Source organism: Mustela nivalis (genome assembly GCF_964662115.1).
Source record: "Mustela nivalis genome assembly, chromosome: 2".
NCBI lineage: Eukaryota > Metazoa > Chordata > Mammalia > Carnivora > Mustelidae > Mustela > Mustela nivalis.
Genome location: NC_139021.1, coordinates 90,846,850 through 90,871,717, shown reverse-complemented (window position 1 = coordinate 90,871,717; position 24,868 = coordinate 90,846,850). Strand labels below are relative to the sequence as shown.

Sequence of the window (24,868 nt, the reverse complement as noted above, 5' to 3'; positions counted from 1 at the left end):
AAAAAGATGGATGGTACTTTGATAGGAATTGCATTAAATGTGTAGATTGCTTTAGGTAGCATAGACATTTTCACAATATTTATTCTTCCAATCTAGGAGCATGGAACATTTTTCCATTTCTTTGTGTCTTCCTCAATTTCTTTCATGAGTACTTTATAGTTTTCTGAGTATAGATTCTTAGCCTCTTTGGTTAGGTTTATTCCTAGGTATCTTATGGTTTGGGGTGCAATTGTAAATGGGACTGACTCCTTAATTTCTCTTTCTTCTGTCTTGTTGTTGGTGTAGAGAAATGCAACTGATTTCTGTGCATTGATTTTACATCCTGACACTTTACTGAATTCCTGTACAAGTTCTAGCAGTTTTGGAGTGGAGTCTTTTGGGTTTTCCACACATAGAATCATATCATCTGCGAAGAGTGATAATTTGACTTCTTCTTTGCCGATTTGGACGCCTTTAATTTTCTTTTGTTGTCTGATTGCTGAGGTTAGGACTTCTAGTACTATGTTGAATAGCAGTGGTGATAATGGACATCCCTGCCATGTTCCTGACCTTAGCGGAAAAGCTTTCAGTTTTTCTCCATTGAGAGTATCATATGGTTCTCGTTCTTTCTTTTATTAATGTGTTGTATCCCATTGATTGATTTGCGGATGTTGAACCAACCTTGCAGCCCTGGAATAAATCCCACTTGGTCGTGGTGCATAATCCTTTTAATGTACTGTTGAATCCTATTGGCTAGTATTTTGGTGAGAATTTTCGTATCTGTGTTCATCAAGGATATTGGTCTATAGCTCTCTTTTTTTATGGGATCCTTGTCTGGTTTTGGGATCCAGGTGATGCTGGCCTCATAAAATGAGTTTGGAAGTTTTCCTTCCATTTCTATTTTTGGAACAGTTTCAGAAGAATAGTTTTCTTTAAATGTTTGGTAGAATTCCCCTGTGAAGCCATCTGGCTCTGGGCTTTTGTTTGTTTGGAGATTTTTTTTTTTAAAAGATTTATTTTATTTTATTTTATTTGACAGAGAGAGATCACAGGTAGGCAGAGAGGCTGGCAGAGAGAGAGAGAGGGAAGCAGGCTCCCCGCTGAGCAGAGAGCCCGATGCGGGACTCGATCCCAGGACTCTGAGATCATGACCTGAGCCGAAGGCAGCGGCCCAACCCACTGAGCCACCCAGGCGCCCCTTTTTTTTAAAGATTTATTTTATTTTATTTTATTTGTTTGGAGATTTCTTTTTTTTTTAAAGGTTTTATTTATTTTTTTGACAGACAAGAGATTACAAGTAGGCAAAGAGACTAGGCAGGGAGAGAGAGGAGGAAGCGGGCTTCCCGCGGAGCGGAGAGCCGGATGTGGGGCTCGATCCCAGGACCCTGGGATCACGACCTGAGCCGAAAGCAGAGGCTTTAACCCACTGAGCCACCCAGGTGCCCCTGTTTGGAGATTTTTGATGACTATTTCAATCTCCTTACTGGTAACAGGTCTGTTCTGGTTTTCTATTTCTTCCTGGTTCAGTTGTGGTAGTTTATATGTCTCTAGGAATGCATCCATTTCTTCCAGATTGTCAAATTTGTTTGTGTAAACTTGCTCATAGTATGTTCTTATAATTGTCTGTATTTCTTTGGTGTTTGTTGTGATCTCTCCTCTTTCATTCATGATTTTATTTATTTGGGTCCTTTCTCTTTTCTTTTGGATAAATCTGGCCCGGGGTTTATCCATCTTATTAATTCTTTCAAAGAACCAGCTCCTAGTTTCATTGATTTGTTCTATTGTTTTTTGGGTTTTTATTTCATTCATTTCTGCTCTGATCTTTATTATTTCTCTTCTCCTGCTGGGTAAGGCTTTCTTTGGTGTTCTTTCTCCAGCTCCTTTAGGTGTAGGGTTAGGTTGTGTATTTGAGACCTTTCTTGTTTCTTGAGAAAGGCTTGTACTGCTACATATTTTCCTCTCAGGACTGCCTTTGCTGTGTCCCATAGATTTTGAACCGTTGTGTTTTCATTATCATTTGTTTCCATGAATTTTTTTTCAAATCTTCTTTAATTTCCTGGTTGACCCATTCATTCTTTAGAAGGAAGCTGTTTAGTCTCCATGTATTTGGGTTCTTTCCCAAAAAGAGGTGTTAAAAAACAGCTAATTTAAGAAAATTCTATGTTACTATAGAGGAAAACAAATATAAGTACTCACCTGCTTTCTTGCACTTTCTACCATCTTCATTTTCATGGAGAACATACAATTCTTAATCAGGGAACAGACTTCTTCTCTCTGCTCCTGCACTTCCATCCTATCACTAGAATCTTTATCATCATCCATGGACATACTATGATCACCTGGAGGAAGAGTAAGTTTCTCCTCTATTTTGCTGAGAAAGAAACATCTACACAAAATGATGAAAAACGAAAATTAATGGCAGAGACTTATGAAATAAATCTTTTATATATGGGATGCTACTGGATGGCATTTGCAGACAGAAACCCTACAATTATTAAATTTTTGCTCATTTCTGAGCATTTCGTACTCAGTTGAGAATCTGACACTTGATTTTAGATCAGGTCATGATCTCTTAAGTTCTTTCAAATATGTATGACTGTTTAAAGCAAAAATATAATATTATCTATTAGTGTTTTCACTATATGCTATCATACATTATTTTGACATATAACGATAAAAAGGACATTTAATCAGGAAGACCTAGCAATTATTGACATGTATATGCCTAGTAACAAAGTTCAAAATACAGTAAGTAAAAATAGAATTAAAGAGAAAAATAGACAATTCCACAATCAAAGTAAGAGATTTTGAAATCCTTACATATGTAGGCAGCTGATGGAATAGACAAAAAAAAAAAAATCAATAAAGACATAGAGTTCTGAAAAACACCATCAACCACCTTGATCTAATTGAAATTTATAAGCATTACATTTAAGAACTACATAATATACAGGATTTAAGTACATACAGTATATTTACTAGAATAGACCATATGCTAAACTGCAAAACAAGTTTTAACAAATTTTAAAAAGTTAAAACTATACACAATGTGTTTTGTGGCCATTGTGGAATTAATTTAGAAATCAATAATAAGAGAGACAAAAAAACTCACCTATTTGGAAATTAAACAAAGCACTTATAACTATTTCAAGGTCAAAAATGAAATCGTATGAAAATTAGAAGATATTTTATTTATTTATTTATTTTAGAGAGAGCACATGTGCATGCTGGGAGGTGGGAAGAGGGAGGGGAAAGAATCTCAAGCAGACTCTCCACTGAGAGCAGGCCTCTCATGACCCTGAGATCATGATCTAAGCCAAAACCAAGAGTCAGACAGTCAACCAACTGAGACACCCAGGAGCGCCAAAGAGTTAGAAAATATTTTAAACTAAATGATAATGTAAATACTACATATCAAAATTTGCAGTATGTAGCCAAAGCAGAGCTTAGAGGGGTGCATGTAGCTTTAAATGTTTTTATTAGGGGAAAAAGTATAAAATCAAACATCAAAGTTTCCACCTCAAGAAACTAAAAAAAGAAGAGCAAAGTCAGTCAAAAGTAAGCTGAAAGAAGAAAATACTAAAGATGAGACCAGAAATCAATTAAATTTCAGAACACAGTTATCAAGGAAAATTAACAAAGTCAAAAGCTGGTCCTTTAAGAAGATCAACAGAATTGACAAACCTCTAGTGAGAAGGATCAAGAAAAAACAGAGAACACAAGTCACCAATATCAGGAGTAAAAAAGGGATTCCCACTACAGATACTGCCAGTAATAAAAAAAAAGAATAATGTGAGCAATTTTATGTGAATAATTTGACAACTTAAATGAAACAGAAAAATATACTGAAAAATACAATTTAATAAAATTGACATAAAAAGAAATAGAAAATTTTAATAGCCCCATATCTACCAAAGAAATTATATGCATTATCCAAAATCTTCCCAAAAGGAAAACTACAGGCCCATATAAAATCTCACTGGTGAATTCTATCCAATATTCACTTAAGAAATAAGAAGGATCTTACATAACCTTTTTTCAAGGAAAAAAAGAAGGGAACATGTCCAACTTATTTTATAGATCTAATACCAAAACCTGACAAAGACATTATAAAAAAGAAAATTACAAACCAATATCCCACTTGAATTTAGACACTAAAATTCTTAATAAAATGTTAGCAAATCTAAGAATATATAAAAAGGATCATTGTACCATACAAGGTTTACCCTCCAAATGCAACATTTGTTTCATATTCAAAAATCAGTCAATGTAATAAACTAGAAGAAGGAGTGACATCATCAAGATGGTGACATAGTTCATTCTTGACTTCAGCCTCCCTTACAAAACAAAAACAAACAAACAAAATGAAACCAACTAACTACTATTCACAGACAAGACACTATTGAGAAAATCTTAGAACACAGGGGTAAGCCTGAAACACCACAGAGACTCAGATGGATCACTTAAGAAGAGAAAAAGGAACAGCTACTGTATGACTGCAGGGTCCCATCACAGGATGGAACAGTACCACAACAAGAGGGCCTCAAGTCTGAAGTTTTTCCAGTAGGAAAAAAAGAGCCCAAGATGGACCTCTAGTTACCCTAGCGTTTGGGTAACCTCTAGTTACCCAAGCCCACTTGGGTCTCATCTCATAGAGATAACAAAGGAACCTGCAGCAGGCTTAATGATTGGGGATTAGACTGTGACAGAAAGGTGGTATGGGGGGGGGGTCGGGCTTATAGCAACCAACACTCAGATCTTGGCAGACTGAGTTCCTACTCATAGCAGTGCCCAAGTAGAAATTCTAACCAGTGGTTTGGCTTATCGTCAGAACCAACACAGTGGCCCAGTCTGACTAGGAAAGTCGGCAGGGTGCAGGTTTGTCAGACCCCGAACGAGGCACTCTGCCTACGGAGGAAAGCTAATTCATAGCTCCACCTATTTTTGAGTGTCACTCTTGGTCCTGTCCGACCTGACCATGAAACTTGACTGGAGCACCTGGGAAGCTGCTTAACCCAGCAGTACTTGCACAGAAAGGCCACACAAGCAGAAAGTCCTTCCTGTTTATCGAGCCAAGCCAGTGGCCCCAACTGCCGCACAGTTCTGCCTAATTTGCTTCCCAAAAAAGAGCCTTGCCTCCTTTGGTATTTGTTGTGTGTCCCCGCCCAGGCAGGGAAGCTAATTAGTAGCCCCACTTACTGCTGAATACAGCCTCCAACCCTGCCAATCAAAAAACTTAACCAGAGTTCCTGGGGGTCTCTGAAACCAACTGTGCAACTCCTACTAAATTGGCACTTAAATGGAAAGCCAGATCAGCAGTCCTGTTGAGGCAATATGGTGACCCCATCTGACCAGAGAGCTTGAAGCACCATTCTGACTCATTTGGTCTCTTAAACAAAGAGCCTTGCACGCCCTAAGGGCCTGTTCTGTACTCCCAAGCAAAAAAGGAAGCAAATTTATAGCAGCAGTGCTGCTGAATACAGCCTCCAGCCTAACCATAGCTGACCAGGAAACCTAACCAGAGCTCCCAGGAATCTGCATAGTCCATCCTGCAACTGTGATTACAGTAGCACTTGAGCAGAGCACCTGATGGGTAGCCCTATCCACCCAAAGAGTCAGGCTCATTAGGCCACAGAACTTAGTACATAGTTCTGCTTAATATGGTTCTCAAATAAGAAACTTGCCCATCTTGGGGACTGTGTAATGGCCCTGCACAAGTAGGGAAATTCACCTGTTTAAACCCACTGCTGAACAGAACCTTCAGCTTGCCTGCCCACGGAATCAAACCAGAGTACATAGGAAGCTGTGTAGCCCACCCCATAGCTCCACTTAGAGTAGAACTTGATCAAAGAGAAGAGCCAGTACTTCTCCGTCTCTGCAGAGCAAAATGTAGCCCTCTCTGGCAGGAAAATGCCATGTTCATACCTGCCTAATTTGGGCCCCAAAACAAGGCTCTACTGGCCTTGGGGCCAATTTGCTGTCCCACCTCAGGGTGAGGGGAAGCTAATTCAGAGCCCTGCCCACTGCTGAGTACAGTACCTAGTCCTGACCGTCCAGAAGACTGACAGGAGAATAGTGGAAACTGCAGAGACCATCCTAGAGCTGCCCTTCAGCAGGGAAAAAAGTCAGCAGTTTTTTTCGGTTGTTTGCGGCCACTGGCAACCACTCCATCCCAACCTCAGAACTTGGGCAGTAGCCTTAACCTAAAATATATCCTAACATAATCCCCACCTGGCTCAAGGATGCTACCAGCTGACACATCCAGATCCCCAAGCTGAGCTGACTGGTGAAGGACTCTTTCTGTCAAAGCAAATCTGTAAAATCTGGAGGACGAGACAACATACTCAAATGTACAAACACTAATGTAAGAAATCAGGATCATGGGATGCCTGGGAGGCCTAGTCGGTTAAGCCGCTGCATTCAGCTCAGGTTCATGATCCCAGAGTGCTGGGATCGAGTCCCGCATTGGGCTCCTTGCTTAGTGGGGAGCCTGCTCTCTCTCTGCCTGCCACTCTGCCTGCCTGTGCTCGCTTGCTTGCTCTCTCTGATAAATAAATAAATAAATAAAATCTTAACAAAACAAAACAAAACAAACCAGGATCATGAAAGATCAGGTAAACATGATACCACCAAAGGAAAATAATAAAGCTATAATAAATGATTCTAAATATATGGAGATCAATGAACGGTCAGAAAAAGAATTCAGAATTATAATTTTAAAGAAGTTTAGTGAACTACAAGAAGAAAGAAATAGACAACTAAACGAAATTAGGAAAACAATGTATGAACGAAATGAGAAGTTCAACAACAACAACAACAACAACAAATAGAAAACTATAAAACAAAACAAAACAAAACCCAAAAAACTGTAATCCTAGAGGCAAAGGATACTAAGACTGAATTGACGAATCCACTAGAAACCTTCAAAAGCAGACCTAATCATGCAGAAGAATCAGTGAGATCATCCAGAGAAGCAAAAAAAAAAAAAAAGGTGAAGAGTGAAGAGTCTATGGACTTATAGGGTAGCAAAATGAAATAATAAGCCCATTATTGGAATGCTAGGAGAAGAGAAAGGGACATGAAGTACATTTAAAACAAAAATGGCTGAAAACTTCTAATAGACCTGTGCAGAGAAATGGATTTCCAGATCCATGAGGCCCAAGGGACCGGATATAGACTGAACCTGAACAGGCTACACCAAGACACATAATTAAATTGTCAAAGGTCAAAGACAAGACTCTCTGAAAGTAACAAAAGAAAAGTAACACACATCACACACAAGGAAACCTTCATAAGACTGTAGGTGGAGTTCTCAAAAGAAACTTTTCAGGCCAGAAGACAATGGAATGATCTATTCAAAATATTAAAAGAAAAAAAAAATCTGTCAACCAAGTATACTATTCCTGGCAAACTTGTCCTTCAAAATTGAAGGAGAAATAAAGACTTTCCTGAACAATCAAAAGTTAAGTGAGTTTATTCACCACTAGACTTGGCTTATAAGAAATTCTAAAGGGAGTTCTCCAAGTAGAAATAAACCACTGTTAATTAATATCATAAGAACATATGAGCTTATACAAATCTCACTGGTAATGGTAAATGTCGAGCCAAAGTCAGATTCTCTAACATGGTAATGGTGGTAATACACTTATAGTGCTAGTTTAAATTTTAAAACAATGTATTAAAAACCATAACTACAACAATGTATTAAAAACCATAACTACAGGGTCTATGGGTGCCTTGGTAGGTTAAGTATCTATCTTCCTTTGGCTCAGGTCATGATTTGGGAGTCTTGGGATGGAGCCCCATGTAGGGCTGCCTGCTCAAGGAGTCTGCTTCTCCTTCTCCTCTGCCCCTCTCCTCACTTGTGCTTTCTTTCTCTCTCTCAAATAAAATCTTTCTTAAAATGCTAAAAAAAAAAAAAAAAAAACAAAAACAAACCATAACTACAGGGGTGCCTGGGTGGGTCAGTGGGTTAAAGCCTCTGCCTTCGGCTCAGGTCATGATCCCAGGGTCCTGGGATCCAGCCAGCATTGGGATCTCTGCTCAGCAGGGAGCCTGCTTCCTCCCTTTCTCTCTGACTCTCTGCCTACTTGTGATCTCTGTCTGTCCAATAAATAAATAAAATCTTAAAAAAATAAAAACCATAACTACAATAATCTGTTATTAGATGCACAATATAAAAATATGTAAATTATAGTATCAACAACCTAATATGTGAGGAGCATGAGGAAGTAAAAGTGTAAAAGTTTAAAAATGCCATCACAGTTAAGGTGTTATTAGCTTATAATAGGATATCATATTTTATTTAAGCCTCATGGTAAACAACAAGGAAAGGCCTTAGTAATTATGAAAGATTATGATAAAGGAGTCAGAGTATATCCATACAAACAGTCATCAAATCACAAAAGACAGCAAGATAAAAAGCAAGGAACTACAGATCTACAAAACTGTAGATAACAAAGTGGCAAAAGTAAGCCCTTACCTATCAATAAGTACTTTAAATGTACATGGATTAAATTCTCAATCAAAAGACAAAGAATGGCTGAATGAATAAAAAAACAAAATCTAACAATATGCTGCATACAAGGGACTCACTTTAGCTTTAAAAACAACACTGATCAAGAGTGAAGGCATTGAAAGAGATATTTCAAACAAATGGTAACCAAATAAATAAATATGGGGTAGCTTTACTAAATCAGACTAACAGACCTTAAGCTAACAATGGTAAAAAAATGCAAAGAAGGTCATTATATAATGATAAGGTGGTCAATCCATCAAGAATATATAACAATTGTAAACATTGTAAATATTTATGTACCTAACACTGGAGCATGTAAATATATAAAAGAAATACTAAAAGGAAAATTAGAGAACTATACAATAATTGTTGGAGACTTTAGTATCTCACTTTCAAAATTGATAGGTCATCCAGACAGAGATGTTGTTTGTGCACAACAGTATAGACAAAACTATAGACTATAGACCTAACAAACATAAACCATGGAGAAAAAGCACATGATCAATTAAAGAGATGTAGAAAAAAGCATTTGATCAAATTTAACACCCATGCATGATAAAACAAAACTCAGAAAATATGAACAGCAAATAACTGGAACTCTGTTGATAAACACAAAATACCTAGGAACAAATCTAACAAAAGAAATCTAAGAATCCTTATTGGAAAAAAAAGGGTCACTGAAATTAAAGAAGTAAAACTTCTACATTTGCAGATGACATGAAACTATATATAGAAAACCATAACGATGCCAGCAAAAAAAAACTATTAGCATTATTAAATGAATTCAGTAAAACTACAGGATACAAAATTAATATACAGAAACCTATTGCATTTCTATACACTAAAAATGAAATAGTAGAAGGAGAAATTAAAATAATCCTATTTACAAATAAATACACTGTAAGGAATAAAATATCTAGGAATAAACTTAACCAAGGAGGTGAAAGATCTATACTCTAAAACTATAAAACCTTGATTAAAAAAAATGAATAGGACATAAACTAATGGAAAGATATTCCATGCTCATGGATTAGAAGAACCAGTATTGCTAAAATGTCCATACTACCCAAGGCAATCTATAGATTTAATGCAATCCCTATCTAAATACCAAAAACATTTTTCACAGAACTAGAACAAATAAAACTAAAATGTGTATGGAACCTTGAAAGATTCCCAAATAGCCGAAAAATCTTGAGAAAGAAGAATAAAGCTGGAGGTATAAGAATCCAAGATTTCAAGATATACTACAAAGCTATAGTAATCAAAGCAGTATGGTACTGGCACAAAAGCACACAGATTAATGGAACAGAACATAAAGTCCAGAAATAAACCCACCCATATTATATGGTCAATTAACCTATGAGAAAGGAGGCAAGAATATACAATGGGGAAAAAATAGTCTCTTCAACAAAAGATACTGGGAAAACTGGTCAGCTATATGCAGAAGAGTGAAACCACACCACTTTCTTATAACACACACAAAAACAAACTGAAAATGGGTTAAGGACCTAACTATGAGACCTAAAACCATAAAACTCCTAGAAGAAAACATAGGTAGTAATATCTTCAACATTAGCCACAGAAACAATTTTCCAGATGTGTCCTCTGGCAAGGGCAACAAAACCAAAAATAAATTATTGGGACTATGCCAAAATAAAAAACTTCTGTATAATGAAGGGAACCACTGACAAAACAGAAAGGCAACCTACCGAATAGAAGAATATGTTTGCAAATAATATATCTGATAAGGAGCTAATATCTAAAATATTAAAGAACTTATACAACTCAACACTAAAAAAAGCAAATAATCTGGTCAGAGGACCTGAATAGACATTTTTCCAAAGAAGATATATAGATGGCCAACAGACACATGAAAAGAAGATCAACGTTGCTCATCTTTAGGGAAATGCAAGTCAAAACCGAAATGGGGTACTACCTTATACCTGTCACACTGACCAAAATAAAAAATGCAAGAAATAACAAGTGTTGGAGGATATGGAGAAAAAGAAACCCATGTGCACTGTTGGTAGGAATGTAAATTGATGCAGCCACTATGGAAAACAGTATGGGGGGGCGCTCCTCAAAAAATTACTGCTGGGTATCTGAAGAAAATGAAAATGCTAATTTGAAAAGATATCTGCAACCCTATGTTTATTGCAGCATTATTTACAATAATAGCTAAGGTATGGAAGCAATCTATGTGTCCACTGATAGATGAATGGATACAGAAGATGTGGTATGTATATAATGGAATATTACTCAGTCATAAAAAAGAATGGAATCTTGCCATTTCCAACAAAATGGATGCACCTAGAGAGTATAATGCTAAGTGAGTTAAGTCAGAGAAAGACAAATACCATATGATTTCCTTCAAATGTAGAATTTAAGAAACAAAACAAATGAACAAACAATGAGAAAAAAGAGACTCGTAAATACAGAGAACATACTGGTGGTTGCCAGAGTGGAGGTGGGTGGAGCATGGGTGAATAGATTAAGGGGATTAAGAATACACATAAAATAAAAAATATTTTTTTAAAGAAACCTAAATAAAGCTAATTAGAAAGACATATATTCATGAATTAGAGAACTCTATATTATATAGTTAAGATGGCAATTCCCAAACTCGAGTCAACAAAATCCCAAACTGTCAGTGCTTTTGTTTTGGTAGAAATTGACAAGCAGTTTCTAAAATGTATATATAAATATAAATAAACTAAAACAGACAAAGGAATTTTCATAAAGAAAAACAAAGCTGGAGTACTCACCCTATATGATTCAAGACATAAAACAACAGTAATGAAGACAACATGACATATGAAAAAAATGTATATATAAACAAGTAATAGAATAGAACATTCAAAAACAGACCCAGACACATATGGTCACTGATTTTCAAAAAAGGTGCTGAGGCAATTCAATTATGAAAAGACTTTTGAACAATGGGACGAGAGAACTAGATAGCCATATGAGCATCATACCATCTACCCACTTCATACCAAGAACAAATATTATCTTTGGATCACAGACCTAAATGTAAGAACTAAAACTATAACAGCTCTAGAAAAAATGTGGAATAATTTTGCAAGATGTGCCTGTGATATCAGTTTGAAGGGGCTCCTGCTGGCCAAATATGAGACAATTTGAACATGATATAAATAAGAACAGTTATGGATTATATTCCATTAAATAAAACTGGAATCCATCACTGGTAGAATTAGAAAATCATCACCTTGCAACTATCATTGTCGAGCCTGGTTTTGGCTAAAAGTCGTTCACAGATACAAAATAAAAAGGGCTAAGTTTTAGGAGAAGCAGGATATATGCATGTTTCAAAGCATCTCTTACACTGTTTATTAGTTGCACAGGAAAAAAATCTAGGCATTAAAACAACAAAAAATCCCAAGCATCATACACTGGAGAGACTAGATAATATTGTTTCTGAGTCCTGCTTTTTTATTTTCCCTTGTATGTATGTATTTAAGTTTTAATTTTAATTTTGGTTGGTTAACATACAGTGTTACATTAGACGTGTATAATACAGTGATTCAACACTTAACATATAATACTCAGTGCTCATCACAAGTATACTCCTTCATGCCCATCACCTATTTAACACTTCCCCTACCTTCTCCCCTCTGGCAACCACCATCTTATTCTCTATAGCTGAGTTTGTTTCTTGGCTTGCCTCTATTTCCCTTCACTTATTTGTTTTTTAAATTTCACATGCAAGTGAAATAAATATGGTATTTGTCTTTCTCTGAATGACTTATTTTGCTTAGTATAGTACCCCCTAGCTCTATCCATATATATATATATATATATATATATATATACACACATACACACACACACACACACACACACACACACACACACACACACTATATCTTCTTCATCCATTTGTCAGTGGATGGACACTTGGGCTGTTTCCATACTTTGGATATTGTAGATAATGCTGCTATAAACATTGGGTACATGTAAGTTAGTATTTTGTTTCCTTTGAGTAAATATCTATTAGTGCAATTGCTGGACTACATAGTACTTCTATTTTTAATTTTTTGAGGAGCCTTCTTACTGTTTTCCACAGTGGCTGCACCAGTTTGCATTTCCACCAACAATGCAAGAGGGTTCCCCTTTCTCCATATCCTTGCCAACACCTATTACTTCTTGTACTTTGACTTTAGCCATTCTGACAGGTATAAGGAGATATCTTATTATAGTTTTGATTTGTACTTCCCTGATGATGAGTGATGTTGACCATCTTTCCATGTAAGAAACCAGATAGTATTTTAACCAGGCAATAAAAATTATCTCCAGTAAAAAGCATATGGACACTCTGTGCTTCCAGATGTGATACCCTGAGAATAATACTTTAGTTAAGTAATATTATAACTAGGGATGTATCACCTGAATATAACTGTAAGAAGATACAGACAAACCCAAATTGATGAACATTCTTCTAAAGTGTTAATGTCATCAAAGATGGCTGAGGAAATGTTCCAGATTAAGAGGTCAGAAAGACATTTTGATTAAATAAAGTATGAGATTCTGGACTGGATTCTGTCTCAGGAGGGGTAAAATGCTTTGAAGAACATTAATGGTACTATTGACAAAACTGAAATTGGGGCTGTAGATTAAAAATGAAAACAGTGAAGTTATTATTGTACTGAGGTTATATAAGAGAATACTCTTTTCCTTAGAAAATGTACACTGATGAAGAGATAAAGAGACATATATATGCAACTTAAATTCAAATGGTTCAAAACATAATCACGTATGTGTGGGGAGAAAAAAAGCTAATGTGGCATCATTTAAAAATGTTTAAAAACAGTGAATGTGAGTAAAAGAGAGGTGAGTTCTACTTTTCTTACAACTTTTCTATAGAGAAGAACTTCTCTCAAAATAAATAGTAAAAAAAAAAGTTACAAAAAATAAAAAGTTAAAAAAAAAACCAAACGAACCAAATAACCCCACAAAAAACACTGTAGCAGCAGAGGAAATGGGCTATAATGGCAAGGGGTGCCTGGGTGGTAAGTCAGTTAGGTATCAGACTCTTGGTTTCAGTTCAGGTCGTGATCTCAGGGTCATCAGATTAAGCCCTACATTGGGCTCCGAGCTCTGTTTGAGTCTGCTTCAGATTCTCTTTCTCCCTCTCCGTTTGCTCCTCCAACTTGTGCTTTTTTTCTAATATATACATAAATAAACAAATCTCTTTAAAAAAAGGAATATAATGGCAAGAACATTACACATAGGATCACAATCCCCGAGTCTGACTTACTGTGTATATTTGCATAAAATAGTTCACAACCTCTATGATTTTGGTGCCTTGTCTCTGAAATATATGGTTAGTATCTGCCTCAATAATTATCCAGGGTTGTCACAGGGCAAAGAAAAACTGAGCATATGAAAATCATCTCAGGCCTGGTAAAGTGATACATACTGTTATGTAACAGAGTCAGGAGGTGGGAGGCAGGAGTGTCAAAAACCCAACTTATAATAATAGAATAATAAAAAAATCTCTAAGCAGTGTTTTCTTTGCTGCCATTTCAGTAGCTAACATTCAGCCCTGAGACAGAAGCAGATGGACCACTGCCCCCACTGCTCCCCTGCCTTCTCTGACTGCCAGAAGAATGTTCATAACAAACTTCCCAGCACATGACAAATTCAGTGTTAGTGGGTTGCAGTCCCCTCACAGGGAACAAGTGGGCAAAGGACACACTGCTGACATGGAGAGTATTCTAAGAACGAAGAACTTATATGAAAAATCAGCAAGATGTCAGCTATCTACACTAGACTCAAAGCCCCCATTTTCCTAAGCCAGTTTTGGAGAAAAACCTTTCTGGCAATTTCAGAAAAAAATCCACATTCAGATGAAAAGGATCACTCCTTACCGATTTGTGATAATGTCATCCCAGATGTTCATTGGGTCCATTTTAGTATCTGGGTATCTGTTTGTCCAGGTATTTAGAAGTCTCTTAAGGGGAGCTTGAGATGATAAATTACCTAAAAATAATAGAAGATGACTATATCCACAGCTCAATGACAAGACCAATTTAAAAAGTAGGGCTTCCACTAGTGAATAGAAAGGTAATTCAAATTTCTTGACCAAATTAAAAATTTTTGTTTTGTCTTTCACAACAGGAATGAAAAGTTACCACAGTAAACTTAATACATATTCACAATCAAAACTCAATTTCTTAAGGACATAGAGTAAGAATGGAAAGATGAACATATACAGTTTTTCAAATTTAGCATAGGTTCACAGTCCTTCATCCACAATTTCAAAATCTAAAAAGCACTGAAACCCTAAAAGTTTTCATAGGGTTGCAGCCAATTTGCTTGTTAGCAAAATCTGATCTGAATCAGCACAGGACTACTTATAGTTTTGGTTTATGCCATTTATGTGAGAATTCACCACTTAAGCTGGAGACATCACTGTGTTGAATGACAGAATACTGCCCCAAACCCTGGTATGTGCACAAGGTTACACGATTAATAATAATTAATAAACAAAGCAATCTGGCCTCAAGAGATTCATGATAACTCTCAGAAAATTTAAATTTCACATTACTAATGTTTTTAAAGCTTTAGTTTTTCTTTCTGTTGGTGGGAAAGCAGTGGTTAAGAACACAAGCTTAAATCGACAGTGCTGGGTTCAAGATCAGTATCTTTCTACATATTACATTAGGCAAGTTATTTAACCTGTTTCTATAAAATGAGAAGAAAAAAACATAAATCTTCTAAGGCTGTCATAAAAACTATGTAATATAGAAAAAGAGATTAACTTAAGTCCCAGAAAGTAGAAAACACTTAATGAATAATCATTAATTATGTTATTAACAATATGTACTTGGAAAAGAATTCTCCAAATTTAGAGTATGATCAGTTGTAGATATATATGAATACCAATTTTTATTAGTACTGATAGTGCCTTTCATTTTTGTTTTTTAGTTATTCAACATACAAGCTGAAATTTCAACTTATAACTAAGATGTATATCTGATGCAAAGATGTACTCTTTCCCTTTGACTCTGGGTGGCCTCCCATAGGTGCCAGGTTAAAATCTACTTGCTGGCAGCAGAAAGACCTTTAGGGTCTGCACACTGCTGCCAGCAGTTTTATCTCCCCTCAGGCCAGGGCATGTGGCACCCAGTCACTGAACTTCCAGTCTATCTGGGACACTGCAGGCTTTCTGTAAGACAGACTTTCTGTGAGCCCCCCTGCCTTTTACACACTCAACTCAGGCCCTTCCTCCAGGAGCCTCCCACACCCTCAGGGAGGGCACCCTCAGAGTCCAGGGCAGATTCTGTTACCATATTTGACATGGGACTTTCCTCTGCCTCAGTAGGAATCACATTGTGTAGGGATTACCCCACTCTTTTGAAAGCTTTGTCAAGCTAGGCAATACATTTTATTTGGCTTTGCATCTTCAGTATCTAGAATAGTGCTTGACTATTTTAAACATTTACTTCAGTGATGTCAAAATATGTATTTGTAGAATGAACTCAAGGTATTTTCTTACCCATATGTTAAGAAACATGTACTTCCACTAAGTAAAATCATACCAAAATGTTTCTATAATTATAAAAGAAAAAAATGGTAGATTAAAAAAATTACCTTGTTTGCTTATAAAACTGATGAACTCCTGAATTTCTATTATAGTTTGTACAGATTGCAATTTGGTGAGTCTACTTCTGTGTAAGAGGACATCAATACTTGAGTAATTCTAGAAAAAAGATATTTTACATTGCTTATAAATAAATTTACTACTTTAAACTTTAATACAGTTCTCTATAATATAAAATATACCAACTACCCTGCATCAATTACAGAATGTGTCTCAGAATAGTTAATAGTTAGCTCACAGAAGCAATTCACAAATGGTTTAAGTTTTTAAAAATAATTTAGGTTTTAATTACATTTTGTTTCAAAGAAGTCAATAAAATCAACACAATTAGGCATTGTTGCCTCTATTCATCACCAGTTCTTAAAAATCACAATGTCCTATAGTATAAAACTGCCAATCGCAGAAGCCAATTCCTTCTTTGATAAACTACCCCATGAATGTACTAAACAAATTCAAAATTTGGGGTGCCTGGGTGGCTCAGCTGGTTGAGTAACCAACTCTTGATCTTGACTCAGATCTTGATCTCCCTGAGTTCAAGCCCCACATTGGCTCCAAACTGGGCATGAAGCCTACTTAAAAAATAAATAAAATACAAAATAAAGACAATGAATGGTTATGCCTCTATGATCAATATAAGCCAATAATAAATGTTAATAGGCTCTATAAAGACACTGACTTTAAGAATAAACATCAGAACATTCTTATAAAAGCAAACAGGAAAGAAGGCAAAATGGTAAAAAATGAACAGAGAAAATTCATGTTCGTCACAAAGCAACCAACTTCCATTCAGCCAATCTAGATGAAAAGTCTACCCCTCAAGTGTTCTTTAACAGTGTCAGAAAGAGGGACGCCTGGGTGGCTCAGTTGGTTAAGCAGCTGCCTTTGGCTCAGGTCATGATCCCAGCGTGCTGGGATCGAGTCCCACATCAGGCTCCTTGCTCGGCGGGGAGCCTGCTTCTCCCTCTGCCTCTGCCTGCCATTCTGTCTGCCTGTGCTCGCTCTCTCCCCCTCTCTCTCTGATAAATAAATAAAATCTTTAAAACAAAACAAAACAAAACAAAACAGTGTCAGAAAGATAAAAACGTAAGGAAAAATGAAAAAAATCAAACTTTTTAAAACAGAAAAAAAAAAGAGACTAAAAATGCATTAAGACAAAGGACAGAGTGTAGAAGAAACTGGAAGAACAGAAAAGAAGGAAATGGGTGGAATCAAATAGTAAAAGAAAATTTCCACTTGATTTTTTTTTTTTTTAATTCATGAGTTTACTGACGATTAAAAGTATCAAAGAAAGGGTACATTTCAGACTGGTGCAACTGCATTACCTGCATAAAATTCTGAATGCAATTTTCAATATAATATTTGGCTCTGTCAACATCATCTTGTAAGATGTAAAGAAGGCTCAATTCTTGACTATAGTGCAGCTCTATAAGAGCCTTCTGAAGCTCTTTGTTCACAGCTTCATCAATAAACGTCAGCAGGGACTGGTCAGCCTCCCCATGAAGCAGTAACTTCAGCTTGCTGCGGATCATGTAAGGTAGATAGGTCTCCTAAGGAGCAGAAGACTCTACTTGTAACTTTAGAAAGCCAATATGAGTATGCTTAATTATTTTATAACATACTTTGGTATAACTTTTCAGGTCAAAACTTAGAGCTAATGTGATGCTTCAAACCTAAAACTATAATTTTTAAAACACATTCACTTAAAATTATTCATTTTGTAACCACAAAATACACGGGAACATGTTTTATAGAAAATGGGAGCCACTTTTAGCTGAAAGATCATTGGGTGTTACATACAAGTGAGTAATCTACAAGCACAGGCAAGTCAGCTGTATTATGGGGACCAGGTGAGCTGCTTCCCTCCAAGAGTCTGGGTGATCCCGTGAGAGGGAAACTGTCCCACTTCAGGGGTGAGGGCTACCCCATACGTAGCCTGTGACTCAGGGCAGAGACACCATGAAATATTCTTCCATGGAGTCATGCACGGACGTTAGTATTTATTTTTAAATGGATCCCATTTATTTGGAAAGGGTTAGTCAAAAGTCATAAGAGATTTAACAATATTATGGAGTTCATGCAGGGCGTCAGGCTATACAAATATCCTAATACTTTACAACTACTACTTTGTTTTTTAAAAGTTTTAAGCAACTTAATTAGAAAACAGCTTACCATCTAAAATATTTATCTCAGTGACCTGAAAAAAAATTCTATCGGGGGTACCTGAGTGGTGCAGTCAGTTAAGCATCTGACTCTTGGTTTTAGCTCAGGTCATGGTCTCAGGGTCATGTGATCAAGTCCTGAGTTGGGCTCCAGGCACTGTAGAGTCTGCTTGAGATTCTCTCTCTTTCTCCCTCTGTCTCTTCTGCTTGTGCTAAAATGAATAAATGAATCTCTAAATGTATAAATAAAAAAAAAAAAAATTCTACCCACCTGATAAAATGGTTCACTCCACATTTTATTTAGATCTGGAGGGCTTTCATTATCAACGCTGACTATAGAACAGTATGCCAATGATTTCCACTCAGCAAGCTGGTTATAACAGTCGAGGGATGCAAGCTCCCAAAAATCCTTCTCAGGTTCCGTAGGCTCACCATCTACCCACTCTTGTTTATTGAGAGCCTCATGAAGAAAAGTTCATAAATTTATTTTACAAAGTTGGTAAGAATGTAAATGAAAGCATCTGTATTATAGGTAGTGTTAACATTCATGTTAAGGACAATCATTTTCAGATTTATGGCAAAGGGAGAGAAAAGGGAAAACAGTAATACTGAATGGAATAAACCAAAACAAACCTTATGGGAACAAATGAACATAAAAACCAAGAGGAAACTATCTCTCTGAGAAACTTATGAAAGAAGCCAGTTAACTAAAGACTCTCTGAATGACCTAAAATTTTATTTAAATCAATACTGTGATTTACCACTTAAAGAATTCTTAGATTGAAAATTAGAAAATAAGACATTTACTGAAAATTGTAGATGACTTTATTCTGTATTGCTCATTCAACCATCTCCTAGATCACAGACTCTGAATTTCAACTACTTGCTAGGCATCTATAACTGGATAGCCACTGGCAACTCCAAACGCAAAATGTACAAGATTGAACTTACAGTCATCTTCTCAAAACCAATTCTTACCTACCTCTTCATAAGGTTTTTATTTACTGAAGGAAAATGATCTACCCAGATAGAATTATGTAATAACAACACAAATTGAAATAGCATCTCATAGTTTTCTAATATTTGATAGGAAATGCTCTCTCTTCTATTCAGTGATGTTAAAGAGAACAAGAGATAAAGCAATAATTATTTCACATTTGGTTATTATGAAACTATTTTCTGCCATTAACCTTTCTGTAAAAACTAAGGAATAAAGTTGAAACATTATGAAACTCTGAATTCTAAAGCTAGCAGTTTTTCCATTCAGATAACAAAAGTGTTTAAGCAACTGACATATTTGCTAGAGATAAATTTTACCTCATTATACTGTTTAACAGCTTCAGAATAATCACTTCTTGCTTCTGCTAATATAGCACTCTGAGTGACTTGCTTTGTTCCTATCTCACTGCTAAAAATACTGCGGAGGACATCATATTCTCCAATTGACCTATATAGTCTAAAGAAACAAACAAAAAATCCAAATCAATGAGTATGCCAATATTTTTTAAGTGTTTGTTCTAATGAAATGATACTAAATTAAGCGACCACATTATGTTAGCCAAAAAGGATATATGTTATTTTTGTTTTATAAAAATATAAAATCTTAGACATTGTTTAGTTACCATCAGGTTTTACTACTTTAGTCATACAGGACACAAAGATTATTCTAAAGTACATTTAGAGTGAATTATGAAAATATCCTAAAATTTACAATGGATAAATTGCCTCACCATAATAAGCCCATTCTGTGTTAATCCATTACAGTAACATCACACATATCACTGGGTGACTAATTTGAAATCCTGTCTATACCTAAAATTTGGAACATAGTCAAGAATCCAGAGTGAGTAAAAATTAATCCTGATCCTAATAAGACCATGTTTTAATCCACATAGTATGGGTCATCTCGATTCTACTGACAAGTAATTTTCTTACAGCCTATTTGCTAGAGCACTAATTCCTCGCTTCACATTAACAAAAATCTTCTTCACCCCATCAACGAAGCTTCCCCACCAAGATATTCTCAAGTAAGTGTTAATAAGTTTGTTCTCTTTCCCTGGAATTTTCCCCCCATCTTTTAGGTCTCATCACAAATGTCATCTCTTCCCGAAGCTACAATCACCTGGCCAGCCAAGCGAGGACAGCTTCCTCTTTGGCTTTCCTGCAGTTTGGTCCTTTCTCAGTATGAAATCTCATGTACTTCTTACATCAAACAAATAAATAAATAAATAAATAAATAAATAAATAAATAAATAAAAAGCCTTAAGGACTCTGTCAGAGCCCAAGTGTTCCAAATTTATTTATTTATTTATTTAAAGATTTTATTTATTGGAGAGAAAGTGAGAGAGAGGGAAAGCAAGAGGAGGCAGGAGGTGTAGAGAAAGAGGGAGAAACAGATTCCAAAGCTGAGCAGGGAGCCTGAGATCCCAGGACCCTGGGATCATGACCTGAGCTGAAGGCAGATGCTTAGCTGACTGAGCTACTCAGGAGCCCCAGGATTCCAAATTTAGATAAAAATCTAGTAGATATGGCCTTCTCTTACCTCTGTTTGTAGAGGGTTATGGGTAACAAACCAGAGGCAGAAGTGGGGAGATGGGGAGGTATCTTAACAGCTTACAGTCCAAGAGCCTAAAAGGAGGTGAAACTACAAACATTTTCCAGTAACTCAGAAAAGAGATCAGTCTCATATCCACCTTGCACTGTCCCCATGTTCCCAGGATAATACACACTTTAACATAGTCAAAATGATGACCGTGACATGTCATGAACAGGCAAAATTATGTTCTTAGTACTCTGTTTGAAAGGAATGCAAAATATTATATATACAAAAGTATGAGGAAGTATTTCTTTTGCAGATTTATTTATTTTAGAGGGAAAGAGAGTAGAGAGAGCTCAAGCACGGGGAGGGGTAGAGGGAGAGAAAGAATCCCAAGCAGAGTCCCCACTGAGTGTGGAGCCCGAAGCAGAGCTCTGTCTCATGACACTGAGATCATGGCCTGAGCAAAAACCAAGAGTTGGATGTTCAACTGACTGAGCCGCCAAGGAGCCCCAAAAGTATGAGGAAGTATTTAAATAAAGTAAGAAGCAAATGTTTAAAGTTTAGGATCTTAAAAGTTGTGTATTACATTTACCCAGCAAATACACATTAGATGAGTTTCTCATTCCCTGAAAATATTAAATATACAAAGTGCTAGTGACTGTTCACTTGCACGTGTGAAACAACAGAATAAAAATGGTTACTAAGTAGAATCAGTATTAGCCAAGATGTACCCTCTGAACTGCCCTGGTATTTACCTGCCTCTCAAGAGACCTCAACGCTTTCCATTTGAGGTATGATTAGTTATGCATGCATAACTACTGGATGCTAGTTTTGTGAGCTGGGGAGACATGTCTAATTCTTCTTAGCACATGACACATTGTCTTACTAACACACAGTATTCAAGAGAGAAAGATAAAAATGACTATAAAACAGTAAATAGTACAAGGATTCCCCACCCTTACCTTTACTCTTTTTCCTAGAACCCGAAGATCTAAAAATCAGCACTATAAAACAGAAGTTCAAATTTAATTTCAATCTAACATCCTTCTCAGAATTAGGCACTGGCTTTCTTATGATAAAACCACAAGTAAGGAAAAAGATCAGACATAATGCAAAAGGGCATAATGACAAAACGGAATTTGTTTTTTTTCCAAATAAACAAAGTAATTGGATTAAATTGTTTCTAAAAGTTTGAGTCCTGCTAAAAATAATGGATTATCCTCTATTCAGTTTAGTGAAGCAGTAAAAACATATAAAACTCTAAGTTATGGCCACACTTTACAGGAAACTAAACTTGATAAATAACACCCTCAGTCCAAAAAAGACTGTATACTGAAAGAACAAGTTTCATTGATGTTCTCTTTCCTGAGGAAAGACATTCCTTGTTGGGACAACTACTCTTGACTTAAGGAATGGTACTTTGCCAGAGAAGTTTTTCAAAAAAACTTCACAGAAGTGTTACAATCAACTTTATTTGCTCATTTTTCATGAGCATGAGAAGTTTTTCCTTATTACTTCAGTCAAATTCACTCTTCTCCCAACAGTCTGGATCACAGAGCTTACTTAGCAAGTTCCATCCATCTGACGACATCAGGAGAGAGGTGAGTCCTCCCCCGAAACCTCTTGGCAGGTGGCTCTTGAGGCACCAGGTGGAGCAGGGCCTCCTCGAGAAGGCGGACACCCACAGGCTGCTGTAGACTGGCCAGGCAGCCAGCACTGACAGAAGCTGGGTCGAGGCTCAGCAAGTCTGTGTGTTGGCAACTGATTTCCTGTGAAACCACAAACATATGCAGCTATTTTGCCTGTGGTACTTTGACTGTATCTTCACAAGTAAGTCATGTTACTAAATATAAAAGAACATTTTGACATAAATAAAAATTTCTCTGTGTAATTCTATTAACAAAATTTCCTTAACATTCAGCTTGCTTAAAGGAGGAAATGATCTTTTATTTTTACACTTCCAATTCAGAGGTTAATTTAAAGCAAGAAAACCACTAGCAAAACATAAAAAATTTTGTATATATAAATTATATATCCAAACAACAATTGTAGTTCCCAGGAATATTTAGCCTGAACTGGTGAGAAAAACAGCTAAAACACACAGCTTTCATACCCAATTACCAAGGAATAGGTATAATTATCTCTGTTATACTATTTAACATCGTTTTTCTCATTTCCTTTCAACCAGGGGCTAACTTATTCACAATAATATTGAATTAGAGGATTTCAGGGATTTTTATATGACCTTTATTTTGTAACTCTCAATTTGAGCACCCTATATACACCAATAAAAAATATGCTACAAATCAGAATATTATAAAAAGGATGATAGTAGTTTCATTAAAATAAACCTGAATGTGTGCACATAGTTCTTGTGTATATGTCTGTGCATGCACATACATGCAGATATCTGGAAAAGATAGTCCCCCCTAAGCCACAAACACACTTTCTTTGCAGCTGTGCCATACACGGGCCACTTGCTATGTCTGATCAAGCCAACTTAAGTTCTACATCAGAGGACGTGAAAGAATATAGATTCTTCAAGCTAGCAAACAAAAACGTCACTATTAGAAGGAACTAGTGGTATAGGAAAGAAAATCCAAATAAAATTCTGTTTCAGTCAATAACACAGCAAAATGTCTCAGCTAAAGTGTCAGATTTTGAGATAACATCATTCTAATTTAGAGAGATTATATAACCTCTCTATTGAATTATATAAGACTATTTTAAAATACATATATTTTGGGGGCTCTTGGGTGGCTCAGTCAGTTGAGCATCTGACTGTTGGTTTCAACTCAGGTCATGATCTCAGGGTTATGAGATCAAGTCCCACGTCAGAATCCATGCTCAGCAGAGTCTGCTTAAGAGATTCTCCATCTCCCTTTCCCTCTCCCTGCTAATGCAAGGTCACACATGTGCACACATGCTCACTTGCTTCCTCTCAAATAAACAAATAAAATCTTTAAAATAAGTATACTTTTAATTTTCAAGGAATCAACTCATTCTGTATTTACCAAATGCCCTCTGTGTTCCAGACATTGTAATCAACAGTGCTGTCCCTGATGGCATGTAGCGTAAGATTTATTCCCACTTGCCAACAGAAGTCTTTTGTGAAAGTTTTAAATAAGTAAACAACTATTACTGGTGTATCATTCCTTTATATGTAAATGTATTCTTATAATTTGAATGAGTTCTGTAAGTCTATTTTCAGGATTGACTATTCTGTATAATCTTGTTGACAGTATCATTTTACTCTATAAAAATGATTTGCTAAGCAAAAAATCTTCAGCTGATTTCACTTTTTATAAATTCCAAAACAGAATAAAGTAATGAAGCCTAATTTTCAAAATGATGACAATCTACTGGAATAACAGTATTCTTTGTTTGGACCCTTATCTCACTGTATTAGGTGAAGGCAAGAAACATTTCTTCATTTCATATATTCCATAGTTCTTAAATAGAGATTCACACATACAATATCAATAAGTGCTCTGTAAAAGAAAATTAAAAAAAAATTTTTTTTTTAATTTCTTTTCAGCGTAACAGTATTCATTGTTTTTGCACCATACCCAGTGCTCCATGCAATACGTGCCCTCCTTAATACCTACCACCTGGCTCCCCCAACCTCCTACCCTCTGGCCCTTCAAACCCCTCAGATTATTTTTCAGAGTCCATAGTCTCTCATGGTTCACCCCCCCCTTCCAATTTCCCTCAACTCCCTTCTCCTCTCCATTTCCCCATGTCCTCCATGTTATTTGTTATGCTCCACAAATAAGTGAAACCATATGGAAAATCAAAATTTTTATAAAGATCAAACAAGCAGTGAATAGCATATATGTAGGACACCAAATCAATTATCCGTTTGCCAGTCACTGACTGTGTCATGGAAAAACGGCCAAATTTTCTTCCAGTTTAATGTATATAGTTAGGATACTCTGACAAATACAGGATATACAGCAGACAAGAAACTCATTCTGGGATGTCATGGCTGGGCAATGGCATCTCAACAGAGTGCTTGCTAGAATAAGAACTCATGTGAATGCCAT

General features: G+C 36.2%; 1 protein-coding gene across 2 annotated transcripts in view; it reads right to left on the bottom strand.

The window, feature by feature from the left end:
• Positions 1–24,868, bottom strand: part of PRKDC (protein kinase, DNA-activated, catalytic subunit) — a 252,204-nt gene that overhangs the window by 32,922 nt on the left and 194,414 nt on the right. For both annotated transcript variants that reach the window (XR_014307720.1, XM_082718849.1), the window contains exons 63-69: positions 22,386–22,591; positions 19,601–19,739; positions 18,555–18,743; positions 17,447–17,671; positions 16,115–16,223; positions 14,389–14,500; positions 2,176–2,365 (exon numbers count right to left, since the gene is read on the bottom strand). Coding sequence is in view for 1 of the 2 variants with exons in the window: in XM_082718849.1 (XP_082574975.1) it covers positions 2,176–2,365; positions 14,389–14,500; positions 16,115–16,223; positions 17,447–17,671; positions 18,555–18,743; positions 19,601–19,739; positions 22,386–22,591 (1,170 nt within the window). In the remaining variant the exon portion in view is untranslated. The remainder of the gene's footprint in view (positions 1–2,175; positions 2,366–14,388; positions 14,501–16,114; positions 16,224–17,446; positions 17,672–18,554; positions 18,744–19,600; positions 19,740–22,385; positions 22,592–24,868) is intronic.